The 18,160-nt window shown below is 49.5% G+C and overlaps 1 protein-coding gene across 2 annotated transcripts in view; it reads left to right on the plus strand.

The window, feature by feature from the left end:
* The window catches only part of AP2B1 (adaptor related protein complex 2 subunit beta 1), a 63,604-nt gene that overhangs the window by 7,701 nt on the left and 37,743 nt on the right, over positions 1-18,160 (plus strand). For both annotated transcript variants that reach the window (XM_079955510.1, XM_079955509.1), the window contains exons 5-12: positions 1,135-1,380; positions 8,078-8,268; positions 9,351-9,572; positions 12,186-12,306; positions 13,597-13,692; positions 13,939-14,054; positions 14,840-15,005; positions 17,376-17,474. In XM_079955510.1, coding sequence (XP_079811636.1) covers positions 1,135-1,380; positions 8,078-8,268; positions 9,351-9,572; positions 12,186-12,306; positions 13,597-13,692; positions 13,939-14,054; positions 14,840-15,005; positions 17,376-17,474 — 1,257 coding nt within the window. The remainder of the gene's footprint in view (positions 1-1,134; positions 1,381-8,077; positions 8,269-9,350; positions 9,573-12,185; positions 12,307-13,596; positions 13,693-13,938; positions 14,055-14,839; positions 15,006-17,375; positions 17,475-18,160) is intronic.

Genomic DNA, 18,160 nt, shown 5'->3' on the forward strand with positions numbered 1-18,160 from the left:
TTCCTCAGTGAAAGAGCATCCCAAGTTCAAGCCTCAGTATCTTCAGGCAGGGCCGCGCATTTTTAGGAGAATGGCTTTATTTAATAAAATCTACATACTGCTTGATTTAAGCAAAAAAGACCTCAAAGCGGTTTACGGAAAGAATAAAACAGTAAAATACGAACAGAATAATTAAAAATCAAAGGTTAAATCAGGGCAGGTTACAACACACGTCAACATTCTGCAAATCTGGGTAGGGTCATCTAGGCAAGATGGTTTTAGTAAAGGTAAAGGGACCCCTGACTGTTAGGTCCGGTCATGGCTGACTCTGGGGTTGCGGCGCTCATCTCCCTTTATTGGCCGAGGGAGCCGGCGTTTGTCCGCAGACAGCTTCCGGGTCATGTGGCCAATGTAACTAAGCCACTTCTGGTGAACCAGAGCAGCACACGAAAACGCTGTTTACCTTCCCGCTGGAGCGGTACCTATTTATCTACTTGCACTGGCGTGCTTTCGAACTGCTAGGTTAGCAGGAGCAGGGACTGAGCAACGGGAGCTCAACCCATCAGGGGGATTTGAACAGCAGACCTTCTGATCGGCAAGTCCTAGGCTCTGGTTTAACCCACAGCGCCACCCGTGTCCCAAGATTGTTTTAGCAGGTGTTAAAAAGAGTACAGTAAAGGTGTCTGTCTGGTGTCAATAGGCAGGGAGTTCCAGGGTGTCCGTGTGGCCACGCTAAAGGTGCGGAACAGGTATTACCTGCCAGCAGATTGAAACGGTTGAGTGGGCATATACAGGGTAAGGCAATCTCACACGTAAAATGATCCCAAGTTCCTAAGGGCTTGATACCCCAATAATAACACCTTGACCTTGCCCAGGTAGCAAACTGGCAGCCAGTGCCATTCTCTGAGCAGAGGCGTTGCATGTTGACATGGCCTCACTCCTGCCAGCAGTCATGCCACAGCATCCCACCCTCGCTGCAGCTTCCAGGCCAAGCGCAAGGGAAGCCCCACATAGAGCACATTGCAGCAATCCAGCCCTGAAGCAACTTGATTGCGTTCCAGGAAGTCGCGGGACTCAAACTCTCTCCCTCTGGGGGAGTGAAACTGCACGGAACACCTTTGTGATGAAATGCTTCTCTTCTCCCCCCCACCCCAGGACTGCGAAGACCCTAACCCTCTCATCCGTGCGCTGGCGGTGCGCACCATGGGCTGCATCCGCGTGGACAAAATTACAGAGTACCTGTGTGAGCCGCTCCGCAAGTGCCTGAAGGACGAGGACCCCTACGTGCGGAAGACGGCGGCCGTCTGCGTGGCCAAGCTGCACGACATCAACGCCCAGATGGTGGAGGACCAGGGCTTCCTGGACTCCCTTCGCGACCTCATTGCAGACTCCAATCCCATGGTAAAGTACCCCTCCCGCAGGGGACGCTTCCTTGATGCTTGGCCTAATGTTTCTCGGCTAACGCAAGTGTGTATGTGCGCAGGATTGTGGCGCTGTGTAGCTCAGCTCCAGAGCACCTGCATTCTGTGCGGAAGGCCTCAGGATCGGTCCCCAGCAGCATCTCCAAGTGGGGATGTCTGAAATCCTCCTGGTCATTGTAGCCAGGGCTGAGCTAGATGGACCACTGGTCTGACTCAGCACAAGGCAGCTTCCTATGTTCCTGTTTCAAGCCTTTACTCAGAACAATGAGGACTAGAATCATGCTTTGGTACAGGTTTGAAAAGAGTTGTGTCTGTAATCCTGGACAGCCGCTGTTGGTCAGTGTAGGCCAGGGCTTCCCAAACGTGGGTCTTCAGCTGTTTTTGGACTACAATTCCCATCACCACCTGACTACTCGTCCTGCCAGCTAGGGATGATGGGAGTTGCAGTCCAACAACAGCTGGAGAACCATTTTACATTATGGTTCCTGAGACCAAGGAGGAGGTTTTTGACTGTTTGGGTGCAGGCGGAGGCCATTTTGAATTAAGATGATTTTTAACCACTGGTTTTGAAACTGCACAGGTTTCCTTGCTCCTTAGAATTCACTAGCGAGGTCTGATGCATGGCTGCTGGTTATCAGTAAAACAATTCCATGTGAAATACAGTGGTGCCTCGCAAGACGAAATTAATTCGTTCTGTGAGTTGCTTCGTCTTGCAATTTTTTCGTCTTGCGGAGTGCGGATTCCCCGGGTATTAACGATTTTACGAAAAAGGAAGCAAACCCGCAAGACGTTTTCGTCTTGCGAAGCAAGCCCATAGGGAAATTCGTCTTGCGAAGCACCTCGAAAAACGGAAAACCCTTTCGTCTAGCGAGTTTTTCGTCTTGCGAGGCATTCGTCTTGCGGGGCACCACTGTATTAGAATGTAAACACCCATAATGAAAAGATGCGATAGAAGCGGTCGTATTAAAGCAACATGGCAGACACAGGTTGAGAGATCAGGGGCCTATTTGTCTGAACATGTGTGTCTTCAAAAGGTATGAGGATGTCTCTACAGGGGCGTCGTCTGTATTTCAACGGGGACGGCAGCTGCCAGCTCTTTTGGGTTAGGACCAGGTAGAAGTGCTCTTGTTCCAGTAGGGTCAAACAGATTGCCCCCCCCCTCCATAGGGATTTGGGGTGGCGTTGGTTGGCCATGAGCTCATCTCCCATGGGCTGCTGAGGCAGATGCCTGCCCACCCCTGCTGCAAACAGAAATAATCCCCCAACACCAGGGGACTTTACATTTGGGCGTTTGGTGGTGGGGCCTTTAGTCAACCCCTTCATCTCCAAATCTTGATGCGTGTACACAGGTCATAGTTGGTCTGTGTGCAGAGTCCCTGCTTACAGGCTGCCAGATTTTTGGGATCATCTCCAATTTACCATACTCTCATGTGTTCATTTGAGTAATCATCTGTGGCAGGAAACAAGCCTTTGAGATAACCAGCAGGTAAGCAGAGAGCACCCTTCCCCGGGCAGGTTATATCCAGATTGGCGAGGGGGGCGGTTTGTAGTCTAAAGCATCTGCAGGGAAGGCTGGTCTGGATTATCTAAAGGCCTAGCCTCTAAGGTCTCCCCAGAGGGCTGAATGCAGCTGCTGTGGGCAGATTTTTCTAATGCACTACCTTGAAGGCTCCCGATAGCTCACCATGTTAAGTTACTAGCTTCAAATACATCCGGTTCTGACCAGGCCAGTCAAAGCAAGTTAGGGCCAGAATTGCCATCGAGAACAGATTCCCAAACCTCCTCTCCCTCTCTTGTTGCGCGTGGTTGGTGGAGGAGGTGACATCTGGTTGCCACCCGTTCATCCTGGGGTGTCTGTGCCGTTGTCCGGCTTCCCCACTTTCTGGGCCCATAATGGAACAAATGGACCGGAATGCCAATCCCGCCGGCTTGAGCCTCTCTTGATAGTGATGTATTTGCTGGCCAAGTGCCAGAGTCCCTTCCACAAACAAGGAACCTAAGGACGATCTGTTCTGAATTTGATCTTGTGGCTTTTCCTGAGACAATGGCTCCGAAAGTGTCTGACTTTGCTGCCCTCACATTTTGCTGGAAGCTGCTGCTTCTCCCCCCGGCCAGCCCTTTGCTAGGAAATTAGATGCCTTTCTGGCTTTTGAAAGGCAGCATTCCAAGCTGCTTCTGTTTAGACTTCCTCCCATGAATATTGATAGTTTCTCAGAGACGCCGTGTTCTCGCCAAAGCAACTGTCTCCTTATGTTGGGGAGTGTAAAAAGAATGCCTTTTCTATGTCTTAAGTCTTTATTTAACTGTCACCAGGTTAAAATAGCCTTATTTATATACAACCCCCGAAATGCCAAGACAAAAATCCTACAGCAGAAAGGTGAAAATCTGGGTTGTGGTCCTGTGGGGACACAAATTTGGGGCATTGCGAAAGACGGAAGCATCCTATTAAAGCTGAGAACATGGACGTTTTGCAGGTTGAGTACAGGGGATCCAGTCATTTTGCTGAAAGCAGCAGTGTGGTATAGCGGTTAGAGTGATGGAATCAGAAGAGGCCCAAATTTTCTCTCAGCTTTAAAGTTTACGAGGTAACCTTAGGTCTGTCTCTGTCTGCCTATCTTAGCCTTGCCTACCTCACAAGAGTGTTCTGAGGGATATTAATTTAATGAATAACAACAGCAACAACAATATACCAGCACCTTGAAAAGGTGAAGCTTGTGAAGTAAGCACAGATTGGCTGTTAAAACCTGGGGATTTGTGTCTCCCCATTGGCTGAACTGCAGTGATGTCACAGAAGCCCCAGGGGAATGAGAGCTGGCCAGAGAGAGGCGAGAGTGTTCTTTATCTAGGGTTTTCGAGCATCCAAAGCCTATCGCAACCTCATCCTATCGGAATCCCTGAAATGGCCTTGTGAATTGGGCCAGTATTATTATTTCCCGTGTTGTGCGTGAGAAATGACGCGGTTTGCCAGAAGCGAAATGTACTTTAGAGGAGGGCATGTGTGTTCTGATTGGTAGCCCATTCTGCTATCCGCTGTGCCGCCCCGGCTTCCAAGAGAAAAAGGTGAAGGCCTCGGATTACACCCCTCATACGGAGAGCAAACGACATAGCAGCAGGAAGGCTGGGAAGCCCCAGGGGGTCGGTGGAGGCCCCTGGTCCTGTGGCCGATGGGCCGCGATATAACCCAAGTCTTCCTTGTCAGAGTCTGCAACTGGTTCCCGAAAGCTGGGTGCACCTTGGGCTGTTTCTCCTGTAGCTGTGGAAAAGGAGCCACAAGGGGGCAGCACTGGACTGCTCCCACAAGACAGGAGATGCAGTTTTGTTCTAGCTGGAGGGGGCCTTAAGTGGGGCCGGCAGTGCAATTCCAGGGACTTCCTTGTTTGACTTTCTTTGATGATGGGCCAGTTCCCCTTGCACCTCCGGTTTAAAGGATTAGACAGAAACAATAAGACCGCTAGCACATTTGCAGAACAGCAGGGTCCGATAACGGTTTCAGATTGGACGGGGGACTGCATGCTGAGATTTCTGCATTGTGGGGGGCTGCCCTTGATGATCCTCGGGGTCCCTTCCAGCTCTACAGCTCTGTGATTCCTTGATGGTTGGCTGCTGGCTACGATGGCAGTGCTCTGCCTAAACGGTCTGAGGAAGCCATGCTTTGGAATACCAGTTGCTGGAAAACGCAGGAGGGGAGAGGGCTCAGGTCTTGCTTGCTTCTGTGAGAACAGAATGCTGGACTAGGTGGTCCATTGGCCTTATCCTGCGGGCTCTTCCTATTTCCTTATCTCTCTGCCCGAGATCCTGAATTGTTGCCGGTCAGAGTGATGATGCTGGACCAAGCAGACCAGAAGGCCTGGCTTGTTTCAAAACAGATTCCTAGGTCCTATTGGAAATAGATCACTTGTGGCTATTCCTCCCACTTTGGGCGTGGGCATGTTCTGAAATCTGAAGAAATGGAGATGGCTGCCTGGTCAGGGAGGGGGGCTATACCTGACCTCCTCTCCCCTCTGGTACAAAGAGGCAGTGTGGTGAGTCCCTAGGTAGCCGTGGGCGGGCTGTTGAACCCGCCCCGTCCCTGTTCCCCCACCTGCAGATCTGCTGCAGAACAAAACAGTCAAGTGCACCCCCTTAACCTTTCACTTCTGCCGCTCTTATTTTTAACGCCAAATGAAAGCAGCTCTTTGCAAGGGGTCCATTGTCTGGCATGTTCTGTTCTTCTTGCTGCTGTGATCTTTTCTCTCTCTCTCTCCCCCCCCCCCCTTCCCAGAATCATTTCGACATCCTTTGTTGACTGCCACATTATTATTTTTTGAAGTGAAAACCTTTACTTTTCCACCCTCCTGCTTTTCTTTTTCTTCTCTGCTGTAAAAAAAAGAAGCAAAACCGATGCCAAAAAACAGCACGGCTCCAAATCCAGGAGAGCTGGTGTGGGCCTCTTTCCAGATATTGTTGGATTCCAGATCCCATCCATTCTGGCAAGCATCAGGGTGCAGCGATGGCACCAGCAGGTTCAGGACAAAAGCATTTTCTGAGATCTCACTGGAAAAGGATTCATTCCCCCCTTCCCTGGCTTGCCTCTTCTGAATTTGTAGATTCGGATGGAGACCTGGTCTGGCATCTTTTGACTGCTCCCTGGGCCGCAATCGCTAAGCTTTGGAAGACTTTTGAGCTCAAATAATCTGGGCTATTTTAGTATCCTAAGACTTGGCACATCTCGAAAAAGAACCTCACATGAGTGAAAACATTTTGTGGGCCAAAGAGCTTGAGATGACTCCTTTGCCACTTGGCCTCATTTCATTTCATCTACAAATATGGCAGAGAGCTGCTGCCAGTCAGTGTAGACAGCGCTGGGCTAGATGGAGCCCATGGTCTGACTTGGTACGAGGCAGCTTCCTATGTTCCCATTATGCAGAAGCATGAGGACTAGCGTCACACTTCATTTTCAGAGGAAGGACCCTAGCTCAGGGGCTTTGCAGGCCCCGGGATCCAGTCCCTGGTGGCATCTGCAGAGAGGGCTGGGAAAGACCTGCTCCCTGGCACCCCGGAGAAGGGCTGCCAGGCAGCATAGATGAGATGCTGAGATGGACAGGCTCTGTCTAAGGCAGCAGAAGGGTGTTTATGTGCTGCTCAGCACCGGAGAGCCAACCTCACCTTCATTTGCCACCTTCTCCCTAGCCATCCTTCCTCCTCCACCTCCTGGAGCTGCCTCCATCCACCTCCTTCCCTTCCTGGCACTTAACAGGCGGCTGAGTCTAAGATTCAGGGCCTCTAAATGGCAGGCGCATTCCCCTCCATTAGCCACATTCCACACTTGGTTTAATTTCCAATTAGCCTTGGATAATAACAAAAGTAATCTAATTGCTCTTCCTCCTGGTGTCCCGGATCCCCTCCTGCTTTCCCCGTCTATCACATTTCCCCCTTCTCTGCTTGATGGAGAGAGACAGGCTTCTTTCTCCCTCCCTCCTCTCCCTTCCACCCCCCCACCCCCTTGTTCATTAAGTCATTTTATTCACTGCTGAATTGGCAGTGAAGGATTGTTCACGTCCCCAGTTTCTCTCTCACACACAAACCCACGTCGCTCTGAGCTGGCACTCTTTGGAATTAAAAAATAACAATGCTTAGGGAGCCAAGAATGCTGCTCCTTCCACATGTTTGGGGCTAATTTTTATTTTTATTTTTAAAGATGGGATCTGGGGCTCAAGCCCACTTTTTTCTTTTGTAAAGGTTTTTTTTAAATTGTATTTTATGTTATACAGTGGTACCTCAGGTTACATACGCTTCAGGTTACATACGCTTCAGGTTACATACGCTTCAGGTTACAGACTCCGCTAACCCAGAAATAGTGCTTCAGGTTAAGAACTTTGCTTCAGGATAAGAACAGAAATCATGCTCTGGCGGCGCGGCAGCAGCAGGAGGCCCCATTAGCTAAAGTGGTGCTTCAGGTTAAGAACAGGCCTCTGGAACAAATTAAGTACTTAACCCGAGGTACCACTGTAATGCGTATAAAACAGAGTGGACTATTATATAACAACAGAAGAAAATTAGCGGATAAAAAAATGAAACCGTAAAGGGGGCATGTAGAATAAGCACAGTTCCATATGGGTTAAGTAACAAAGCCCAAATAGTGACAGGAAAAAAATGGAGAACAAATGTTGTCTTTGCATAAAGGAAGAATATTTGTGTTATTTGAACATTGAGGATTGTCCCAGATTTGCCAGGCTTGCGGCGAGGGTTGTATTGAAAATGATGGTCCTTACAACACCCCTGTGAGAGAGGTTTGGTCTGAGAGAGGCAGGGACTGGCCCAGCTCACCTAGTCAGTTGCATGGCTGAGTGGGAATTCGAACCCTGGTCTCCCAGGTCCTGGTCTGACACTCTTAACCATTACAGCGCCCTGAGTGGAGCCACCTTTCTCTGTCTCTCTTTGCCACCCACATGAAATTAGGTTGAGGATCCTGTGAGATCAGGTTGACGGTCACAAATGGTCAGCCCCAATTCTACTTCCAGATAACTGTGGACTGGTTTTACTTTGAGTTTTGCTGGTGTGCATAATTGCTTTGTATATGCTCAGAGACCATCTTGCTTCTTTATATAATTCTAAGCTTTATGCATTAAAACGCCCCCACAAAATCTCAGCCAAGATTTCGAAAGCATGGATTGTTCCTTTTCCCTTTCCTCTTGCAGGTGGTGGCCAACGCTGTAGCTGCATTGTCCGAAATCAGCGAATCTCACCCAAACAGCAACCTGCTGGACCTGAACCCCCAGAACATCAATAAGCTGCTCACTGCTCTGAACGAGTGCACTGAGTGGGGACAGATCTTCATCTTGGACTGCCTCTCCAACTACAACCCAAAGGATGACCGTGAAGCCCAGAGGTAGGTGGGCGTCGGGTTGCAGACCCCTGTCTCTTAGCGCCACTTGCTTCCTCCTGGCTCAGCAGCTGCACATCTGTGGGCAGAGGTATGTGACGCCTCTAGAGTAATACGCATCTGATGTGTGGAGCTCCTTGCTGCAGGATTCTTGTAACAGACACTGGGGAAAGCATGGAAATAGTCATGGAGGATGTCAGCAGCTGAAATGCAGTCTCTCACTTCATATGGCTTGCCTTTCAAAAGAAGAAAAGCAAAATAAAAATAAGATAATTAATTTAAAAGAAAGGAGAGGGATCCTCAGCAAATAAGGCTGCCAACATATTAAGCGGGTTCAAGTTCGGATTTCAAATCACCGTAAAAATTGACCTGTCTACATCAATTTCACATTTTTGTTGGTGGTATTTGCTGTAAATAATAATGGGATGTGAAACCCTTGTAGCTCTGTAAACTTACAGGTTTCTTTTTTACAATCTTTTTTACTGATTTTCAAAAATATAATACAACATAAAACAAATCCAAATATCAAGATTACTCTGAATTTCCTGACTCCCCCCCCCATCCTTTCCATGGGTCCTTTAGATTCTGTTTTCAACTGCATATCAATACTTCTCCATTTTTTCCATCTTCCTAGGTTATCTATACATTCTTGTTACAAGTGTATTTAAAACCCTGCTAGTGTTTCGACCAGCTTACAACGATTTTGTATAGACATTATGAACATTTCCCCTTCTTTTTAAAATTTCCTGTCTTCTTGATTCCTGAGCTTCCGAGTCAATTTTGCCCTTTAGGCATTGTCCATCAACTTGGTTTGCCAAACTCGCAGGCTTCGAAATGCAACTGTTGGTGTGCATTAAGGCAGCTGCTAGTTAAAGGGCTAGAGGAGGCTGGCTGTGCAACAGGAAATGTCAGGGCAGTTGGTGCAACCCGGTGCAAGAACCTTGCTGAATTCCTGCCTCTCCTCTTGCCGTCCCGCTAGCCCAACTTGTACACCCTTCAGGAACTTAACTTAGCACTATGTTGAGTTACTCCCAGCGTTTTCCGGGTGCATTCTGAATCTCGGCCCCCTTCCTGTCTCCCCCCGACAGCATCTGCGAGCGAGTCACTCCCCGCCTCTCTCATGCCAACTCCGCGGTGGTGCTGTCGGCCGTCAAGGTGCTGATGAAGTTCCTGGAGCTCCTCCCCAAGGATTCTGACTACTACAACATGCTGCTGAAGAAGCTGGCGCCGCCGCTGGTCACCCTGCTGTCCGGGGAGCCCGAGGTCCAGTATGTCGCCCTGAGGAACATCAACCTGATCGTGCAGAAAAGGTTAGAGGGGCAGCTTGGGGAAACTCTTTCACCTGGACGGCTGCCTCCCTTCTTTGTGGCCAGTCAGTTACCGTATTTTTCGCTCCATAATACACACTTTTTTTCCTCCTAAAAAGTAAGGGGAAATGTGAGTGCGTCTTATGGAGCGAATGGTGCTGCGCAGTTCTCCCTCTCTGCACAGCGCCTCTCCTGCGAAGCCGGAGGAGGAACGGAAGGGGCTCCTTCCATTCCTCCTCCCGCTTGGCTGAAGGGGCGCTGCGCAGTTCTCTCTCTTTGCGCAGCGCCCCTTCAGCAAAGCGCCTCTCCTGGCTTCTGCCTTAGCGATGCACAGCCTCTTCGGGCCGGGGAAGCCTTCATCCCGCTGCCCTGAAGAGGCTTGGCGCGGCTATCCCAGAAGCCAGAACAGCCAGAGGCTATCCCAGAAGCCAGATCCCTCTTGCTGTTCTGGCTTCTGGGATTCATAATTTTTTTTCTTGTTTTCCTCCTCCCAAAACTAGGTGCGCCTTATGGTCTGGTGCGCCTTACAGAGCAAAAAATACGGCGATTGCATTTCTAGCCCACCTTATTCCCCAAGGAGCTCTAGGTAGATCCATGGTTCTTTTTTCCTCTCCTCACGACAACCCTATGAGGCTAGGCTGAGAAGCAGTGACTGATACCCTGCCCCTCCAAGTCACACCCAGTGAGCTTCAAGTCCGAGTGGGGATTTAAATCATTTATCTTTCCTCTCTCAAATAAAGCCTGATGGAGTGGCTCCCTCTTGGTGACAGAGACATGCACGCATCCCAGCTTTTGGCAGTGGCTTTGCCTCTTTACGAGGAGTCGCTAAGCGGGTGGGGGCGGCTGTTCACACAGCCTGACGTCATCCCTGTTTAAGGCACCCGCTGTGTGTGAGATGTGTATTTTTAGGAGCCACCCTGTTTTTGTGATTGTAAGTTGTTTTAAATGTATTATTTAAATGTTATTATTTTTATTGAAAAAAATTCAATCACAAAGGAAAAAAGGGGGAAGGGGGGAGGAAAAAGAAAGAGAAAAATATATATACAAAAATGCAATGTAATATACTACCCGACATTCTTATATAGATTGCTAAAGTGTTATTACCCTATTAGGTATGTGGTTGTTAATAGCCTTCTGCATTCTGTATAAGCTCATTTCAAATGTTGTCATGTTGATCCAAACAAAGTCTACATCTGTAAGCAGTCCGTTCATAAGTTGCAGGTGTTGTCATATTGTCAGTCCATTGATTAAAGGGTATCATATCTGTCAGGGACTCAGCGGGAGCGCAGGGAGGGGAGGAGATGGAGAGCGAGGGGGAGCAATCCGAGGGCAGCGTAGGAGAAGATGACAGCAGCCCGAGAGATTCCATGAGCCTCTCCAGCGAATCGGAAGATTCACAGAAGGGGGCGCCTATGGCCAGGGCAAGGGGGGACCCAAGGGGGACACCCCAGAAGCAAGGGGCCAGCGGGGACTCCCAGAGCAGCAGTTGGAAATCAGGACCAGCTTCCCCACCAGAGCGTAGTGGGGGGGAGGAGTCCCAGGTATCAGGGCCAACGTATTCACCACCAGCGAGAGAAGATGAGGCAGGGTTTGCCACGCCCCCATCGGAGAGCGAGGGAACGGTCAAGAGGAAGGTTGCCGGCTGGGCGCGCGCGCCAAGTTCAAATGTACAGGCGAGCGGCACAGCAGGTAGCCCGGATAGGGAACCAGGTCCTAAAGCCCGCCGGAAGGAGGGGGAAGAATCGGGGGGTCAGCGTCAGAAGAGTCCAGAAAGGATGAAACCCTAGCGGGCAGGAGGGCCCAGAGGAGAAAGGAACTTAGGAAGAGGTGGAGCAAGGCAAGAGTCTTAAACTGGTGTGGAAGGGGCGGAGACTCAGACGGGACTTCGCCGGTCTAGGCTTTAAGACGTAGAGCTGCGCGCTACGGCTTGGAAATGGAAACTAATCTTCAATAAAGACTTTTGTACATAACGACAGCCTAGCGTTGGTCCTCTGTGAGCTGGGACCTAGAGGCAGCCTTGACAATATCTTTATTCTTTCAATTCATTAGTATCAGTCTCTTAGCCAGCATTAGTGCACAAAGAATCCATTTTCATTGTCCCCTTGTTAATTTCCATACAATAGCTATACAGTTCACATGTAAAATGTTGTGTTTTAAACAGTTGTAACCCATTCTGGGATAGGGACGTGGGTGGCGCTGAGCCTCGGGCTTGCCGATTGGAAGGTTGGCGGTTCAAATCCCCACAGCGGGGTGAGCTCCCGTTGCTTTGCCCCAGCTCCTGCCAACCTAGCAGTTTGAAAGCATGCCAGTGCAAGTAGATAAATAGGTACCGCTGCAGTGGGAAGGCGTTTCTGTGCGCTCTGACACTTGTCAGTTGTCCAGTTATGCCAGAAGCAGTTTAGTCATGCTGGCCACATGACCCAGAAAGCTGTCTGCGGACAAATGCCGGCTCCCTTGGCCTGAAAAGTGAGATGAACACCACACCCCATAGTCGCCTTTGGCTGGAATTAACCATCCAGGGGTCCTTTGCCTAACCCACCCTGGGGCCTTGAGGTGAAGGGCTGGTGATAAGTTAATAACAACAATAATAAATTGTGCATGCATTCCCTTCCTCAGACCTGAAATCCTGAAGCAGGAGATCAAGGTGTTCTTTGTGAAGTACAACGACCCCATCTATGTCAAGCTGGAGAAACTGGACATCATGATCCGCCTGGCATCGCAGGCCAACATTGCTCAGGTCAGCTCTGGGGGGCCAGGGGACACCTGACTTGGGGTGTCTGAGTGTGTGTGTGTGTGTGTGTGTGTGTGTGTGTGTGTTCTACAGAATAACAAACATGGGAAGCTGCAATCTGCAATTAATATCATTACAAGATTGCTTCTCCACTAACCTCGCCAGGAACTACAGGCTTGCAACGTAAAACAACACAGCACACAAGGAAAAGGGACAGGGAGGGAAGAAGACGAAAAATCAACACTGGGCACCAATTCTTAAAAGGTTGTTCTTATAATGAGCGGGTGGCACAGTTCAGCGTAAGAGATGCCTGATGGAGCTGGGCTTTCAGCAAAGCTGATGGAGTGAACCTTCTGTCTTTTGGAGTCTGAGGCAGTCTGGGTGCCCCCAGGTGACAAACGAGGGAGCGGAGTCCTGATGGAGCTGGCCTGTCTTCCGCAGCCTTTGGCTTCTGCAAGGCCAGGGAGGCAGAGGCACTGCAGGGGACTCCTCCTCTGAGTCAGAGGATGGCGGCAGGGCTGCATCCTCTGACAGGGTGGGCTTAGAATGAGGTATCGGCAAAGCTGCCCATCCCAAGGAAGTAGCCTGAGCAGAGTCTTCATAAAAGCCAGAGGCTGATTTAGGGCAGCGTGACTGGTTCCACCGCACTGGGCGCCAAGCCTAGGGGACGCCACAGAGGATCACAACTATGATGTAGTGAATTGAGCAGAACGGAAGGCAAGAGGTGGCGGGCAGCTGAAGTTTGTGCTCGCACAGGGTGCTGCTGAAATTTGAAAGGCCAAAGTTCCGAGCCAGTGACTTTTTTAAAAAATAGAAGGAAGATGGAAGTTCCCTTGATTGAGTCAAAGCAGGGGAGAGGGTTAAACTATAAATCTTACTTATTGTTAAGTGATCATTATCATTACTACAGGGACGCGGGTGGCGCTGTGGGTTAAACCACAGAGCCTAGGACTTGCCGATCAGAAGGTCGGGGGTTCGAATCCCCGCGACGGGGTGAGCTCCCGTTGTTCGGTCCCTGCTCCTGCCAACCTAGCAGTTTGAAAGCACGTCAAAGTGCGAGTAGATAGCACTCTGGCAGGAAGATAAACGGCGTTTCCGTGTGTTGCGCTAGTTTGCCAGAAGTGGCTTAAGTCATGCTGGCCACATGACCTGGAAGCTGTACGCCAGCTCCCTCGACCAATAAAGCGAGATGAGCACTGCAACCCCAGAGCCGGTCACGACTGGACCGAAAGGTCAGGGGTCCCTTTACCTTTACCTTTTTATCATTACTACATCATCGTTGTCTGATTCCAACAGGTTTTGGCGGAGCTCAAGGAGTACGCCACAGAGGTGGATGTTGATTTCGTCCGCAAAGCAGTGCGGGCCATTGGACGCTGCGCTATCAAGGTGGAGGCAAGTGAACTGACCCCCCCCCCCCCCGTTTCTGCTTTGGTGTATAATGGGGACCTTCTGCATGCAGAGCACGTGCTCTGCCACTGAACTATGACCTCTCCCCTGTGGAGAATCCCGTTCTGATTTCTATAATACCAGGCGGTGGGTGAGCTGCAGAGTTGTGGGTTGGATCCTGGCCAGCATTTGCACTGGGGCCTGGCCTCTGCTAGACCCTGACCTTCTTCTCTGTCCTGTCCCTCTTCTCAGCAATCGGCTGAGCGCTGCGTCAGCACCCTCCTGGACCTCATCCAGACCAAGGTCAACTATGTCGTCCAGGAAGCCATTGTGGTGATCCGGGACATCTTCCGCAAGTACCCCAATAAGTAAGCATGGCTCCCTACAGTCTACACCACTGCAGCAAAAAGCCCTGGGGCAGCTGATGCCATCGTTGATGTCCTAGCTGTGCTTAGGCGTGGGGGGGCTTCTAGGCTTCTCCACCTCTCCTGGCAGAAATTCCCCTCTTCTGTTTTTGAAACAAACCCAACTGCTTATTACCGTTGACTTTAAAGCTGATTTCAGACACCTGGTTTAAATTGAGCCATGGTTAAGTGTTCCGTTTTTCTTTACTCAGTTTTTACCCTCCTTTTGAATTATGTTATTTTCTAGGTGATTTACAAGTTTTTAAAGACCTTAAGTACAACTTCTGGATGCTGAAAACAACTCTTAGTGGTTTGACAGCAGCAGTGAGGTTCAGTCCTTGTTTTCAGAGTTTGATCAGGATAACCCCCCCCACCACCACCACATTCTTACCTGCTTTAAAAAGGAGACAAGTGGGGGTCCAAGCAGACCTTCTGAGGAGGGGGCGAGTGGCTGGGATCTCAGAAAAGGCCCGTTTCTTAGTGGATGGAAATCTTGCATCCTACACATGTTCACTTGAGCTGGGGTTCACTCCCATATTTTAAGCTATGCTGGTGGTTGAAGATTCCTCCCAAATGGAGGGATGGGGACAGCTGACAGCAGGTAGCAGAGAAGAGGCAAGAACGAGAGTTCTTAAATTTGAGGACTAGGAGCTTGAAAATGTTGAGCCAGAGAATCGAAAATTTAGGATGCTACAGTAGTTGGCAATCGTAGTGAAAGCAAAGCGCTTAACTTTGCCTTGGTGAACCAGATACGAGAGCATCATTGCCACCTTGTGCGAGAACCTGGACTCTCTGGACGAGCCGGATGCCCGTGCGGCCATGATTTGGATCGTGGGCGAATATGCGGAGAGGATTGACAATGCGGACGAGCTCCTGGAGAGCTTTCTGGAGGGCTTCCATGATGAAAGCACCCAGGTAATATTTCCCTCTCCAGTCCTATGGTATCCTTTTTTTGGGGGGGGAAAGGAAACTGTGTTAGAATGAAACAGACCATTTGTCCCTCTAGCTCTCTGATGCCTCTGCACTGTTTGGCATCAGCTGCCTGCTGGCCACAGTGGCTTTGCTCTTCCTCCACCGTCGGAGGCACCAGTGTCTCTAAATTCCAGTTGCAGAAGGGGAGAGGGCTCTGGTTCTGAGGCTTCCCAACGGTATGTTTCAGAACAGATGCTGGACTAGGTGATCCTTTGATCCAGCAGGCTGTTAGGATGTTTCCAGGGCTTCAGGTGGAATACATTCCCAGCCTTACATGGAGAAGCTGAGAATTGAACCTAAGATGTTCTGTATGCGGGTTAGGCACTCTAGGACTGAGCTGTGGACCCTCCTTTAAGCTGCCTTAGAACGAATCAGACCCTTGGTCCATCTAACTCGGCGTTGTCTACACTGACTGGCAGCGGCTCTCCAGGGTTTCAGACAGGGTATCTTTCCCAGCCCTCCCTGGTGATGCCATAGGGGATTGAAAATGGGACCTTCTGCATGCAAGGCATCTGCCACTGAACTGTGTCCCCTCTCCAAATGCTGCTTCAAAGGAGCAAACGGGGCCCTTGCATTTTAGTAACTGGGTGCAGCCCAAAGACTTGCCCACATTTCCATGTTTAAAAAAGGAATTTACTCTAACCAGCACCCACCTGAAGGCTCTCTAGAGCCATATTTAACAACTAATGAGTTTGGGATAATTACTCCAGGTCAAAAATTATTTTTAGATCAACTAGGTTGATGGGAAATAACTCAAGACACTATTTAGGAATTATTGAGCCGTATATCTACAGGACCAGATGAGTTCTGTGTGCATTATTGAAAGCACTTTTCAGAAAATCTTATTCCACACATACTGGATATATTTAAGAATGTTTTTGCCTCAGGACAGATCCCAGAAACCTGGAGGCAATCTAAAGTAATAAAGGTAAAGGTAAAGGTACCCCTGCCCGTACGGGCCAGTCTTGACAGACTCTGGGGTTGTGCGCCCATCTCACTTAAGAGGCCAGGGGCCAGCGCTGTCCGGAGACACTTCCGGGTCACGTGGCCAGCGTGACATCGCTGCTCTGGCGAGCCAGAGCCGCACACGGAAACGCCGTTTACCTTCCCGCTGGTAAGCGGTCCCTATTTATCTACTTGCACCCGGAGGTGCTTTCGAACTGCTAGGTTGGCAGGCGCTGGGACCGAGCAGCGGGAGCGCACCCCGCCACAGGGATTCGAACCGCCGACCTTTCGATCGGCAAGTCCTAGGCGCTGAGGCTTTAACCCACAGCGCCACCTGCGTCCCATACTCATTCCTAAAGTAATACTCATTCCTAAAAACCAGGCAAATATATTTAGCAGCTTGATTCCCATAGGCCAGTCACATTGCTTCGTGTAGATCACACTTTTAAAAAAAACTACAGTTCTAGCAAATAGCCTCTAGATATTTATAGCACATTACATTGACCCAGACCAGTTCATTTTTCTGATGCAAAGGTTCGTAGCAGACCTCACCAGAGAGTTACTGAATGCTATTCATTATTCCAGGTAAAATTAATCTGAATTAGGTACCTTGGCTTTAGATGCCTTTAAAGCCTTTGCTTGTATAGAAAATACATTCATTTTGCAAGTAATTTCAACTCATGCCATTAGACTTATTTACAAGCCCTCTGCAGCTAAGATTGGGATAAATGGCTGATTCCAAACATGCAAAAATGTCCAACAGGTACTAAACAGGGACTCAGTTTCTCCTCTTCACTTATTTGCTCTTACTTTGGAAAGTTTGGCAGTGATGCTGTGAGCTACTGTTGATATCAAAGGACTTACCAGAAAAAGGAAGGAACATTTAATTTAATTTTTGGGGTGATAAGTTATTTATGCTCTCTTACCCATTAGTTGCAGATCCTTATTTATAAAAAGAATTGCAAAAAATGGCAAAATATTGCTGGGGGTCCTCGCCTCTTAATAGCCACTTTCCTGTTCAGAGCTCAGCCTGCCAGTCTCATTCCTTCTCCCCCAGGAGGTTGTGGGCTGTAAGGAACAGACCTAGAAATGGTAGGGAGCAGGAGAAGCGGGCAGGGGAGTTTTCCGGCTCTGACCTGGGGAGATACGGAGTTGGAAGGAGGATAGTGAGGATTAGGGCAATACGGGTTAGGGTGGGGGAAAAGCAAGCAGAATGTTTGCTGAAAAAGGGAGCAGTCCAAGCCTCTTGGGTGCACCCTGGGAGGTGGGGAGAGGAAGGGGCTCCTTCTGGATCCATATAGCCATTTTTTGCCCCCTGAAGCAAATCAGTGGGCTGCCTCTTAATTGCATTATCCTTCTTTGCTACAGGTGCAGCTCACCTTGCTGACTGCCATCGTCAAACTGTTTCTGAAGAAGCCGTCCGAGACTCAGGAGCTGGTCCAACAGGTGTTGAGCCTGGCAACGCAGGTAAGCCTCTCAGTTGGGCATGTGTGGGACTCCATTTCCTACACGGGAAGAACAAAGAACTGCAGGGTTATTGAGGAAGGCTCAGGTGCAAAGAGGCCAAACAGTGGCTGGGATTTTTGTCCATGGTGATGCATCTAAGGGCCTACGAAACTCACACCTGGTTGCGTATGTTTTCCTGTGTTTTGTGGGCACAGGGCCTCCTGCCTTTGGATTTTGGTGTGTTGAGTCTGCACAGCAGGTTTTTGTTTGAGATCACTTCCCATTCCTTCCAGACTCAGGGCTTTCTTGCCAAGAGTTTATAGATCGCTTGCACCACTCAGCAAACGCCCGGTGTTACAAAGCCCACTCAGCTGAGTCACGCAGTGTTTTAATAGCATCCTTGGATCGGTGTTGGCTTCTTGATGTGTCTCGGGACTTGGATTCCGATCCGTGGTGGTGGTGGGAAAGTAAAACCAAATCAAAACAAGACTCCTTGGATGTGTTATTGTTCCTGCTGATTCATTGGGAAGTAGAGAAATACTTCATTTCTCTCCCTCTGCTTTTAAACAGAGGTTGAGGGCATCTGTCAGGGATTCTTTAGCAGGGGTTGGGCTAGAATGACTCTTGGGGGGGGGTACCTTCCAACTCCACAAGTCTTTGATTTTGGTAACTGGGTGCCCAGCCAATCATTACCATTTTGCCACTGA

The sequence above is a fragment of the Podarcis cretensis genome, assembly GCF_951804945.1.
Source record: "Podarcis cretensis genome assembly, chromosome: 15".
NCBI classification, from domain to species: Eukaryota; Metazoa; Chordata; class Lepidosauria; order Squamata; family Lacertidae; genus Podarcis; species Podarcis cretensis.